General features: G+C 37.4%; 1 protein-coding gene across 5 annotated transcripts in view; it reads right to left on the bottom strand.

Moving 5' to 3' along the window:
* Positions 1-407: 407 nt before the first annotated feature.
* ZNF280D (zinc finger protein 280D) overlaps positions 408-14485 on the bottom strand; it is a 39276-nt gene continuing 25198 nt past the window's right edge. For 3 of the 5 annotated variants that reach the window (XM_027688347.1, XM_027688346.1, XM_027688345.1), the window contains exons 13-16: positions 13003-13065; positions 12324-12442; positions 12111-12147; positions 1635-2271 (exon numbers count right to left, since the gene is read on the bottom strand). In XM_027688347.1, the coding sequence (XP_027544148.1) occupies positions 1635-2271; positions 12111-12147; positions 12324-12442; positions 13003-13065 (856 nt within the window). Of the gene's footprint in view, positions 2272-9741; positions 9840-12110; positions 12148-12323; positions 12443-13002; positions 13066-14485 lie in introns of all 5 variants that reach the window. The other 2 variants (XR_003534982.1, XM_027688344.1) reach the window with 2 other exon arrangements.

The raw sequence follows: 14485 nt of genomic DNA, 5'->3' as shown, positions 1-14485 counted from the left end.
TTCAGAGTTTGAAGCAACTTTGAGAGGTTGAGACTGATCTTATTTAGAGGCTCCAACAATGGATGGTCTCTAAATGTTAATTTAGCAGTGGAGCCCAGTTAACTCAGGAGGACAGAGTAGACTTCAGCTGCAGGCAGAGGGGCCAGAAAATATCTGTGTAGTCAGGAAAGGTTAACACATCATACCACAATACACAGGTACAAAAATATGTTTATGCAAAGGCACTTGCTCATTTAATTCTATATAAACAAAACAAAAACCAACAAAAACCCCCCACCAAACATGTCTCAAATTCACAATATTGAAGTTACATATTTTTTGGAACTGTCACTTAATCTTTTTTTTAAAAACAGGAGAAGACTCTGGCCAAAGTTTCAAGCTGAGTATAAATTATGCACAAAGACAAATTTTTGTTGCAAATATTTACTTAAAAAGTAATAATTTACAGCAGTGCTTTAACAGCTGTTCAAAACATTTAAGCATCCATAGAAACAAAACTGTAAGTCAAAAGCACATTCTGAATGTTTCCAATGGAGCAATGAATTCCTAAGAGCAAGCTACCGTTACTCATATGCATTCCTATATCTGCTGCTAACTAGAAGACAAAAAAAAATATCCAAAACCAAAGGGAAAAATCAAAACAAAAAAATCCCCAAATCCAAAACCAGCAGCCATCCTTCTGTACATAACTTAAGACTACAAAAAGTCCTGAAATTGAACTGTACAATGTGACCTTATATGCCCTTGTGTCCTACTTGTAAGTTAGCCAGTAGCAGCTGTAAAATGGCAGAGCACACACCAAGTGGTGTCTCCAGTTTGGGGGTTTCCTTATTTTTGCTTAATACCATTTTTACATTAAAACCATACTTTGGTGTGACTTACAGACCATTCCTATGTGTCTATGGCTAAGAATCATAAAACCAATGGTAAAAGCCTAACAGCTACAGTACTTTCAACATTATGTTCTACTTTATACAACTAATGTTCGGTATTTCTGCACAGCCTGCACAGTGAAAACCCCACAAATATATATTTTTATTGTAATAATTCCACTTTCACTGAAAGTTTATTAAGTAAGCTTACAGCCTGGCAGGATTATACCTGTACAGAGGTGCACAGATTCATATAATTCTGTTTACATGCTTTTACAGACAGGAATGTGACACCAAGTCCCAAGGTTTATGTTTACCCAAATTATCAGCAGACCAATAGCCCTGATGACAAGTGTGCTCCACTTCAGCATCAGAAGTAAGTTCATACTCAATTCTACTGTTCAATGATATTCACACTGAAGAATTTAAAAAAATACTTTCTGGGCGAACAAATCACCTTATCCTGGGCTAGTTAACTATAAAAAAATTAGAATTTATACCTCTTTTCAAATATCAATCTAATAATATATCACATCCAAGAGACAGGAAGGTATATTTGAACTTGCTACCTTCTGTAAGTTCAGTTAATCACACATACACATACATGCTATCTCCATATGCAGAACTTCCCTTTGGTGTCTCTTTCTCTCCTCCCTCTCCCCCCACCCCCCTTTTTTTAATATTTAGCATCCATAAGCACACTCATCAGGAATGGTCCATGGTGTTCCTACCACTGTTCATAACAATCAAATTGACACAATTTCAGCTTGCTTCATTTTCCTCTGTCTGGTTTACAGTTGTCTCCATTCTGTTGGGATTGCTTTCCTTGGAAATCTCCTCTGTCTGTTCCGTGAGCTGTCCGGCTTTCTTCGATGAAGGTGTGACGTTACCTTTCTGAAGGATCTCAGTAGCTTCATGCTCCAGTACTTCTGATGGAGTCAAAGGCTCCAAATGAATACTGCCTTGTTCACTAATGTCAGAACTGACAGACTCAGGTTCATCTCTCTTCCTGAAGAATTGCTCAAAACTCACATCCTCACCCAAGGTCAGCTTTAAGTCCCTCACGTTCATCGCTGACAGCGCAGTTTCATCCAAGCTCCGGACTTTAGTCTGCTCATCCAAGAGAACATCACCTGAACTTTGGCACCTTTTCAACTCACTTTCATCATGAATATCTTTTTGTTTCTCATCTAACTGTTTGTTATTATCATCTGAGCCACAACATGCTCTTTTCTCATGCAAAGACTTCTTTGAGCTGTTGCCAGGGAGTTCAAAACTAGGAACATCTTCTGTATTTGACAGTGATGAGTCTTCTTCGTTCTGTTCAGCAGACGCAACTTTTGTAGTTGGATTTCTACTGCATTTTTTTGTTTCATCTGAAGAGTCGTGCTCTTGTTTGCTGAAAAAAAAAAACCAAAACAAACAAGTTACTTTTATAACAAATGAAATAAAGCAATACATGGTTGTACCCTGCAAAGTGATAAAAGAGTGGTGTTGAAGATTTCCTATTTGGTTGTTGAGATATCCTTCAGTGGTGAAATCTTACTGCTCACTGAGGTAGTCATAAGAATATTTTTATCCTGTTACATTGATTTGTCACTCAAAATAGAAATGAATGACAGGCCAACCTCTTTACCAAATTACAACCTATATTTGCTACTTTAGTCAAACAGAGATGTTAGTTTTTTTTTTTCCATTTAGTGGACCAGCTAAAGAGTATATGACATTCTCAAATACACAAAAAATTTATTTAAGTTCTTCTCTCTCAGATTTCTAGAAGAAAGGGGGGGAAAAAGGTATTATTTGAGGGAACACTCAAGCCTAAGTTCCAGCACAAAAGCCAACACTCGGAAGCCCCCATGAGCTGTGACTGACATATCTGGTCGTGCCATAACTGTTCCTAATTACCTCAGCTATTCCAGAGAAACACCTCAGCCATACAAAGCCCTATAAATACTAGTTAAATACTGAGAAGTGTTTTCATATGAAAATCCAGTCAAATCCTTAAGAAACAGTGTATACACACATGACCTTTAGCTACTATTTTTCAACAAGCAGCTCGAAGGGCGACATGTGGTTGCAGAGCAAATGGGCACAGTGTTGTGCTTTCTGTGGGAAGGTTTGAACACAGATATGCAAAGGAAAAAAAAGTTTTAAATAAAGGGATGACTAATGCCTCATTATCACACAAAGAGCAGTGTTCCACACTGGAAACCCAGATGGATCACATATATGTGTACACACACACAAGATTCACACCAAGAAACTCCTCCAAGCACAAATCTGCCCTTAGCATATAAAACAAATTGATCACCATCTTCCTCACCTTCTAGTAACCAAAACTCCCAGCTTCATCCAAGAAGTGGTGGGGAAGGGAAAAAGAAAAATATATATACACATATATATATATTCATTTCTTGTGCAGAAGATACCTTCCTGTGAGTCATTTATACTAATGAAGGAGTACAAAAATAAAACAAGCTTTTGCACAAACACATCACAATTATCCACAAACAACAGTGATATTTCTGATTGTTAAGCACAACAGTAAGTTCCTTTAGATAGAACAATTCTCCAGTGAAATAATTCACCTCTGCTGAGAACTGCAGATGAATAAGCAAACCCTAGTGAGTGTGATGCAATAAAATGCCACAATAAAAAGAAAAATCGTAAGTACTTCAAGAATTCATTCTCTTAGTACATCAGTAGCTGAAAAAGAAAAGCCTTCTATTCAATATTAGGAATGAGAAGTATTCTTACTCCCCTATGTGGCAAATAGCCATTGTTACAGTGTAAGAAAACTAAAAATTCAGACATCAAAAATACTGGAAAATGCGAGAATTTGAACAACTTTATTATACAGAAAGGGGGATGTCAGTGAATGGTTAGAATTGTATAGAAAATGCAAGATTTAGGTGCCAAGTGAAGCTGAGGAAAGCGAGGCTCTGGTCATTTGTTGTTTTAAAATCCCACTAGCTCAAGTTTTTTTGCAGCACTTTATATTTAGAGTGTCCTATTATTTTACAATGCCATTTTATCTCAGGATTTTAAAAATAATTCAGAGGAAAATTCTACAGCAAGAAAGAAGAAACACTACAAACAAGTGACACTTACACACCTTCATACAGAGTAGTTGCAAAGTGTGTGCAAACACCCCTTCCTTCAGGCTGTGCAAAGTATTTCTCCAGGTAACAAAACCTGTATTACAGCTGCATTTACATCATATATTTACATTAACAGTTCAGGGTGAAACAATACCACAGTTTTGAGACACATTCCTCAATAACTGGTTTGATTTGCAAACCAGTACCAGGGCATGCAAATTACACTACTTTTTAAGGAAAATGAACTGGAAGCTCTGATCCACAAGTGCTCCAACTCCTAATGGAGCTGAGTCCTCAAGAGTCCAAAGCAACAAGGGCCGTTCCACACAGCTCTGAGCACGAGCACAGTGTGAGCCTTCTGTCCAGGGGACACCACTCTGCTCTGAAATAACACCCCTGAACCACTTCACAGTGGAGATGCAGCATTCTCAGCTTTCCTCTGAGCTACAGGATCTGCTCCTGGAGCACTAATTACTGGCCAGTATCAACATAACTACCTTGGGCACATCCTCTGAACAGCACGACCCAGCAGTGCAGGTACAGTTAAAAAAGAACTGTCCTGGATCTTCCCACTAGTTACAAAGCTCTGTTAGACTGTGTGTGGAGAAAAGACAAGACATTACCTCCAACTTAGCTGCTTTCTGTCTAATGCAGATTTCAGCCTTTAACCTAGTGGATAACGAATTAAGATGCAATGTTTTAAAATACTCTATGGTTGAAATAGAGATAAGGATGAAGAGACCTACAGTTAGAAAGCAATCTGGTAATCTGAACCCAATTTTTGAAGTTGATACTCATTCTTAGCTTAAATGTACTTAACATTTGAGAATTTTAAAATTTTTAGTGGGTATACAGAAATTATAAGATAAACTTGTAACCTATTCCAGTTATCTCACCTCATAAAAACCAGTAAGCAACAGTCTTAAGATGGTGAGCATTACTCTTATTCCAATGCTCACTGCAATTCTACCTGAGGAATGATCTGCTGACCATAAAAGCCTTTAAAACCATGACTGAAGCATTTAAGATCTGAAATGCTAAATTAGGTGCATAAAGGTACCAGACAAAAGCCTTCCACAATACAAGCTCAGTTTTCTTCTATTTGTCTGTCAAAACCCAAACACCCAGAACACAGCTGCAGTTCACTTTGGGACAGCTGTAAAACATCCCACCTGACCTCCAATACTATTTGGAGGAGATGTTTCCCACAAAATACCTTACAGGCATAGTACCTACATTAGATGAGCTATAAATTATTTAAATTTATTGACTTGTAAACCCACATTAATTAAGCAGCTTATCGCAACATCACTAAAATTGATTTTCTCTGTTTCTCTAAGAAAATGTTATCGCAGCGATAGCAAGTGTGTCTCCTACAAAACCTTGTTAAGTCATCAGTTCTAATAAAATCTAACCTTTCAAAGGTTTCTTACAAAAAAAAGAAAAAGAAAAACTAAACAAACCCCTCAAAATTGCTTATGCCTGTATCTTCTTTGTTGATGCTGCATTAAAGGCAAATTTTATCTGCTGAAGTATGGTGCTTCCTTTGTTATACTTAAATAATGTTATTAATCATAAATTAAATTATTCACCACCTCAGCGAGTCTTAATGGTTGTCTGCAGGGTACAAAATACTTGACACAAAATACAGCTTTACCACTTAACTTTTATGAAAATTGCATACTATATCACTGGACCTATTTTCCTAAATCCAAGAAAGCAGTGCTAAACCCAGACCTTTTAAAGAATTTTAGCACATAGTTTCAGCACACCATGAGCACCTTCTTACATTAATGTTCTAGCAGCTAACCAAAATCTTGACATGTAGCATAAACAATCATTTATAACTACTTTAATTATTACATCTTAATTTGCAACAACAGATGGGGAAAAATAGCTACCAAAAAAGGATTGTTTTAAAATAACATTTCTACGACAGCACTGTAACAACAGGAAGAAATTACCAGGGTAAATCAAATGAGAACACATCTTTTGGGTCAGGGACTTTAAATACTCTGAAGTATTTAATCATGAGTAGCATCATCAGTAAAAGATGATGCAACACCAAATATCTGCTTCAATGACTTCTATGCAAGAACTTAAACATGCTGGAAACAGCACTTTGTCAATAAACAGTTGCTCTTGAAAGAGCAGAACAATTTGGACACAAATAGACCAGATACTGTATATCCAAGGGCAAAACCTTGGATTCCCAATGTATATTCTCAGCCTTAATTCTGTTCAGAGGTTTTAGAAAGCAGTTCCTTCTAATCTGTAGTTGGCAGAAGTTACATGAATGGACACTAAACCATTCATGTTCATCACCTTGTGATGTTCCCAACACTTCTATGACACAAGAAAGCTTAAATCCCATAGTTCTCAAACATCAACAAAGCCAATGTACTTTATTACATCTGTGAAGCTACAGTGCTCCCAGAAAGAACATTATAAAAATAAAGCAAAGATTTTGACCACCTCCAGTAAGTACAACCTGTTGCTCCAAAAATTTTGAGCAATTCTGAAACCATTCTAGAACTCTCCAAAGATTCTTTATTCTATATAAAAATAAACTTCTAGTTAAGAACTATGAAAAAAGGCCCTATAATTGTCAATCCCTTAAAAAAAATGTTGTCAAAATGTAGCAGCTGAGCACAAAATTTCAGCTTGATTGAAATACTCTGGATTAGCCATAAAACTAGAGACTCAGAATAACAGGTAAGTAAGACCATTAATTTAGACACCTTGAAGTCTAAATTCAGATTGATCTGAAACTATTTGACAGATGAGGAGTCACCCAGGACTAATGAAAGAGATCTGGAGTCAGTGACAAAAACTAGACTCTAAAATGCAGTTCAAGTACAGACCAGGAGTATTCTCATTTCTGAAATTCAGTCTTATTGCTTGCTCTGTTATTTACATAATAAAATCGTATATATTTGCACACACACACAGAGCTCAAACCATGAGCAACTGTCTTCCCATCAATCTCTCATGCTTTCTTACAACCAAAAGTTTGTTGGATAAGCAGCATAAACTCAATTGGAATCTTCTGCCAAACATTCCTTTTTTATCCACCCCTAACCAAAAGTACCCTTTTCTGGGAAGACTGTAGCTTAAAGAATTTATAGAAAACAACTTTGTTATTTAAGTGGCTCAATACCTTCCAGTCACTCAACTGAACCATAGCCAGCATTATAAATATATGGAAAGGTCATTGGGTTTGGGGTTTTTGGGTGTTGTTTTTTTTTTTTTAAATCAGTCCCACCTTTTAAACAGGAATTCCCTATTATGAAAGATGCAACTTTAAGTAGAGTTTATGATTCATGAAGCACAATTCTCCCCCAAGTATCTGATTGTCTGAGCATTTCCTGGAAAGGTACATCTGAATGCACAGTGAGAAGAAAAGCTGCTTCTATGCTAAGGTGTTTTACCCTGTTAACAACTGAAGGAGAAAGCAAAGATGGTGATGTTAATGTTACTTGATTCTGTCTCCAGTTTCTCACCTGTAAAATGGGGTTAGTGATGAAGACAGTACACAATAACCTATTAGTGTCACCAGCAGTGAAGTGTCACTGCTCACAAAGCTCACAGTGACATTTAACAGAATAACAGAAACAAACATTTACTTTGTGGAAAAGGCTTCCAAAAAAACCAGTTAAGGCATAATTGGCTAATCAAGCAGTGACACAATATCCTAAAAATAACAGAAGAGAGACAGGTTAAGGTACAAATGAAGTCTTAATTCTTTGACCCTAAGCTAAACTGGTTATACCACACATATTCATGCTCTGTCCCTGCAGATGTGGTCCAGCATGTTGCATAATTTATGTAAATCATTGGGACCATAAGAGAGGTTTAATACTCAGTCAGGCAGGTTTTACTTGCATGGTTTAGAAGTGGTTTTATGTTATGAGTTTTCCACGTGAGTAACTGTTCCGAGATCCACACACAAGTGGAAATAGGATGCCACAATGCCAATTGATTCTACAGGAACCACTTCCACAGAGCTGTCAGACCTGTATGTAGCTTGCAAGTGTTTTAAATGCGAGTCTGAAACTTAAATTTCTGTAGCAAAGCTGCAAAAGAACCACAGGATAATATTCCAAATGAGCATTCAAAAGACGTATAATTCACGTAACTCCAAATCCGAGTGTCTACCTAGAGTCATTTCCGGGAAACTGAGAGAATTTTTCTGAAAGCCACAAAAATCTGCAACCACATTCCATTTTTGTTGTTGCTGGAAATCTGAATGAAAGTGAGACATCACAGATTCAACTTCCTCTGAAATGCAACAGCATGTTCACAATGAAAACACAAACCCACTATGCTTTTTTGAATGCTGCTGTGTCAAAACAGAGATAAGTCCTGCAAGAAAAACCTGTGGTAGGTAAGTGATGCTTGAAGCTGAACAGCAGCATTCAAGATGGAACATAGCTTCTGTCAGAAGGAAAAAAAGTAGCAAAAGGAATGAGGCTTCACAGTTACTGAGTAAACGTGCAGATGCTCAACCACAAAATATGCATAAGAGACAATGGATGACACGATCCCTGCCATTATTAGCAACACCACAGTGGCTGCAGAAGCTCACTATCACCAAAACTGTGACTGTTTGAATACTAAAAGTGAAGAGGACAAAAATACTGGTAACAATGAATTAACCTCAGAAAACTTGATTATGTAGAAAATGCTGCAAATCAAGAACAGCTTGCATTCACCAAAAATAATGTCTCATAACCAGGAGGTTATAATGGTGCCTGCTCTAAGAGCAAGAGTAGCTTTATCTCTTAGGTTGCTTGGAGGCTGGTAAATGAGAGATCCAACCAAGACATGTCCACTGTAAGCAGGAAGGCTGAGTTTGGAGGAACGTTAGATGTTCAGCATGGCAAAAGGAAAGCTCGTCACACATCCAGACAACCTGCTGATGGATAAACCTGCCATAGATAATCTAGAATTGAAGATGAAGTCAGAAGCAGTGAAATCAAAAGCAGATGTCTCAGCAGCTTGAGTAGAGCATCCTTGAAGATGAGAGATGATACCAAAAGAACAAGGTGAGAATGAACTGGAACTGTAGCTGCTCCACCCTCAGAATCAAGGCTCAAAAAATGTATCTACTTCCACTACATGCTTTCTTCCTCCCACAGTATTTAGGAGCAAAAAGAAGCTACCAGAGAGCAAAGCAGCTAATAAATTCCTTTGGCCAAGATTCAGTTTGTGTAGTTACATGCCACAGAAGTCATCCAAAGCATATTTTGCCACTATACATCATAAAGTCACTGGCAGACAGAAATGCAACTTCCTTGAATATTAAATAGATCAGGACTTGTATGTTTTAGTGAACACCCAAAAAGAATGACAAATCTCTTTAGTTTTAGAAGCTGGCATCAAGTTCAGAACAAAATGAGTTTTGATGTCAACCCTACACACTTTTTACACACTACTCCATTTACATCACCATTAACACACTGCTCCAGCTTGGGATGATAAACTGGAGCAGGGAAGAAACACTGCAAATGAGCAGCAGAGAAACACTGCACCATGTAAGTGAAACTCCTGGTAAGCCTCTCTTCAAAGGAGTACAGCCCCCAGAAAGCTGCCAGTCAATGCTGCAAAGCAGAGAACATTATCACAGAAGGGCCTTTGCCAGACTACAATACTGGAAGAAAAGACCAGACCTATTGTCTATAAGATGCAAGAAGAGAACACCACAGCTTCAATGCATGAAGGAAAACGAAAAGGTCTGGTCAGATCCTTGTTTGCTTACATACCAAAATAATCCCAAGCTGGACAGGGTTCAATTTTCTGGTCCACAATGATGTATCAGTGAGCCAAGGCAGTATAGGATACCTGCTCACTTTCAAATCCCCTGCAACAAAAATGTCTTCTGTCAGTTCATTTAAAAATATGTTAATGGTTGCGCAAAGCAGAGTTGAGCATTAGAAGAGTACTGGCATAGTTATCAAGCCTTATTCCCTCAGCACAAGGTGGGTCACCAAATAAACAAGGTGATTTCATGTAAAAATTTAAAGAGCAATTTCTGCTGGAACATCCCCAGCTGGATTATCTGTATTACTAATGGCAGGATTCTGGTCCAAAGAGAGCCTCAGTAACAGAGCTCATGGAACATGTCTGGTCATTAGCAATAAAGATGAGTTTTACAACACATACAGACCATCTGGTATATAACGAAAGACACCAAAAGATACCATTTGAGAGTTGCAAGAGAAGATCCAAAAGCGTTCAAGATTGTAATTGTGAGTCATTGTTTCCGACGATGAAGTGATTCTGAAGAGCCCCACAAACAAGTCACACCTCACTGAATTATCGCTCAAAGAATGGGAAGAAACACAGATCACTGAGAAACTACACAGCAAAAGTTGTGAACACTGTCTGCAAGTTCCTCTTCTTCCACAGCAAACCACAGAGTACTGGTAAGAACCATTCCACAAAAAGATGAACGTTTTTGTATGTACTCTGTACTGAAAATAATGAATTAAAAAATATGCCACACAGGTACACCCATGCTCTTGGGTTTAGCAATGGTATACTCTTGTCCAAAGTATCAGAGAATAAGTACATGGAACAGGACAAGAGTCATGGAAATCACCCAATTCTACGAGCATGACAATTTCAAAAAGCACCATCACAGATTTTATATCACTTCATGCAGTACCCATAACTAATCTTATGTCAAGACCAGAGTTCTCAAAAATAATGGCTCTCTGCATCTGTCCTAATCTAACAGCTTGCAGAAACAAACCTGCACATTTTCTTGACTTAATTTCAAATCTTTTCAGTGCTCACCCATCTGATACATACTGTATTTCCAACATTCTTAAATATATCCATATATCTCTGCAACATATTCAAGAGAGAAAAATCCTTTTGCAGTACTAACAGCCTGCCACAGCTGTACATCTTCAGCCACCACTCAACACATTTATAACCTTTCCTTACACCTATTTCAGCAAGTATTAATTCCCAACACCTAATGCAATCTCCAAGTAGAAGAGCTGAAGTTCTCACAGGTATCATAGCTCTACACTTTATTTTTTCATTGTTTGAGATTCACTGAAAGCTAGACCATTAAAGGACTCCCTCTTACTAGCCAAGAAAGAAAACACTAAATAGTGATGAAATAATTTATTTGGGATATTTCCAATACTCAGTGAAAGCTGATTTATACTTAGAGGCCTAAAAACTTCTCACTCTGTTGGAATAGTTCTCACCACACATGAGCCTACCTAAATCCCTTTTAGAATCCTGCCATAAGCTACATGGACTCACTAAGGGTTAAACCATTTTCTTCCATCTTTTAAAATGTCTTTCTTTGCAGTGTAACTGACATCTTTATTTCTGTGTTCTGAAACAGTTTGAAGAAAACATGAATGCTTGATTTAACTGACACAACTCTGAACTTTCAATTAAGGCATAAGCAGACACAAACTACACCGTAAAGCCTTGGAAACTGTTCCAGAATAATCAGGGATGACTTGGCACATCTGATTTCTCTAAGGTTTAACACACCCCCCCCCGTAACATGATGTCCACAATACTGCAGGTTCTTTTTCAAATCCTTAAAAAACCCTGATTAATTAATACTAATTTTTCTTTGAAAGTTGGAATTAAAAAAGTTAATACAAACCAGTATACTTTTGTCATATAAAGAACATAATTTTGAAAATAATTTATAAATATTTAGAAAAGATTAAGACTGAATTAGTCCTCCTTCAGTAAGTGACATTTCTTTTGGTACTCATATTAATATTACATAAAGAACACAAAATGCTCATTTAATAAAGCTAATATTAAAGTAAGCTGAAGTAACAGTCTCACTGTGTCTAGACTCAGAGGTCAGGATTGAGAAGTTCCAACACTGCAAGAACTATTTATGCCTCTCCAAACTGAACAAAAACCTGGATTTGATTTTGGCTGCAATAGGTAATCATTTTATCTCTTCCTTCCTGTAACTGTGGACATGGTAAGAGCAAAAAGCACTAGTAAAGTAAGGGCCTGTGTTCATCCATACATCTCAAATTCTATGAAATTCAAAAGAAATCCAAGTTCAGAGTGTAAATTTTGACCATCTATCTCTAAATTAATAGAAAAAAACATTAAGCAGTAAAATAAAACTTACTCAGATACTTGTGCAGCAGTTGGGATATCTACAGAAACTGAAAATAGAAACAAAGGATTTAATTAAAATTATTTAAAAATGTGAAAATACAGAAGTACTCACTGTCAAATCCAAGTACACAGAAATAATGCAACTAAAACCAGGACTGTAATAACAGAGACATCCACACTAAGTATTTATATACTATATAAAAAAGAGACTACATGTACTCACCTTTCTCTATAATAACTTGACAAGTATGAGTGTGGCTCTCACTCAGATGTGTGGCCATGCTATCTAAGCCAGAAACATCAGCCAGGAATTCACAGTTAAGACACACTACAGTCAAGCCTCTAGAAAAGAAAAAACAAAAAGGAAGTATAAATACAACAGTTTTCTTAACTTACAGCAACTGGACAGACCATAAAAAGAAATTTATTCAACTTCAGATGAGATTATTCACATAAAAACATATTCTTACTTTTTCTACTGCAACTAGTATCAGGAAATCCCCATCAATGACCAGGGCATCTCCATGCTGGATGTAGCACAAAGAACATGACTTTAGACAGAAATTTATCTGTAAAGCATGAGTTTCTCTGTTTTGATGGGTTTTGTTTACATGGTTGTTTTTTCTTTCCCTCACCCCCTCCCCATTTTGCACCTTATGAATAATGGAAAAATAAAGAAATAGAAATATTATTAAAAACTGCTCAGAGTTAAGATAAAAAATAACAAATGTTGACAAATAATACATATTTGTCACTGACTAGAACACTGCTATTGGAAGTTTCATTTCTCTGATCTTTCTACATTGTGGAAACCTAGAAATTCAAGAGCCTATAATCTCAATTATCAATGAACATCAGAAGGTAAAAACATAATGATCTGTAACTGAAAAAAGCTGCATTACCGTAGCTCTTCTGATTGCTTCTTATAAATCCAAAATCTTTTACGTGGACGAGCACTGTGAAAACTAAATATATGACAACATTACCACTTAAACTGGTTTGCTGAAGTACATTACTCCTCATCCCCTACACTATCCATGGTCCTGCAATCTGCTCATGACAAGGCATGAAAACAGAAGGCTGAATTACTGTCCTGGATTATTCCTAAACATTCAATTGCTTAAAGCTTACAGGCTTGTGAATCTCAGCTCTAGTTTAAAACAATGTCTCTTGAGCAAGTAACGAGTTTGGGAGAGGAAAGGCTTAATTTCATTGGCACAGTCCTGTAAGAACAGTTACATTGCTTCCATCAGCAGTTTAGGGCTTGAGGAGCCATGGCTGCAGCCACAGAGTGCGCCACAAAAAAGTGAAGCTTTGCCAAACTTGTGCTTCCGAAAGAGACAGCTCCACATGAGAAATGCAATTTTTAGACAACTTGTAAGTTGTCCCTTATGCAGGTCAGACATGTGCCAACACTGTTCTCCCCCATGAAAACACATTCAGGCAGCTGAGTACAGGGGCTGCTACTGCAGAAACACCCTCCAACAGCCTCCCTCCTCACCAGCCCTTTTTCCTGACACTCACCAAAGAGGTGAGGAGAGGTGCTGCAGAGGATCCAAGTAGGAGAAGCATTAGTGCATCAAGGGCACAGGGGACAAAAGACTGGCTATTTTTAATGCATATTTGAATTTGACAGTGGCCACAACAGGAACAGTTTGCCTTAGATTTCTCTTTCCCCTTCTGAAGTAAACCTTTTCTTGTACAATTGGCATTAAGCACAATAACTTTTGTTATTTTTTTCAAGATTGGAAACAGTAGATTATATGCATAAAAGTTTGTAAACTATTTCAGCCTAGGACTTACATGAGCATTGAAGTCAGTATGACTTAGGTCACAGACCCAAGAACTCTAGCACTCACAAATGCCAAGGCATTTTATACATCCATGTCTTTAGAAAGACAGCTGCCTTCAGGATTTTTCCACAATACAGCTGGCTTGTTCAGGGCACAGGATTAACAAGTAGGTTTTCAAAACTTTATTTCACTGCCACTGCTATGTGATCTGTGTCTAATTATCACATAGTATAATTCTATGGCTCTAAAAACTAATGCATTTGTTTTCTTAACAGGCTTTTTTACAGCTGTCATCACTAATACCCTACGCTGCTGTACAATCGGTGACAAACCTCCTGCAAAATGAGATGTTATTTCTGTGGATGACCAGAAGTAACATAAGCAAAAAGTATCCACTTGAGTGTGCTATTTGAGACATCCTTTACATCTGAGCACAGATTTCACCAGCAATAGCTGTGCTCTGTATGCATTCAGCACTCGTAAAATCAGATGAGGCTTCAATCTGAAACCTGGAGAACACGCAGTAATTAGTCATTTTTCCTAACTCAGGCTGAAGAGATTATGGAAGATCCCACAGAAACTCTGAAGCAAA

The sequence above is a fragment of the Neopelma chrysocephalum genome, unplaced genomic scaffold (genome assembly GCF_003984885.1).
Source record: "Neopelma chrysocephalum unplaced genomic scaffold, ASM398488v2 Primary Assembly neopelma1_75, whole genome shotgun sequence".
Lineage (NCBI taxonomy): Eukaryota > Metazoa > Chordata > Aves > Passeriformes > Pipridae > Neopelma > Neopelma chrysocephalum.
This window is presented reverse-complemented; position numbering and strand designations above follow the sequence as displayed.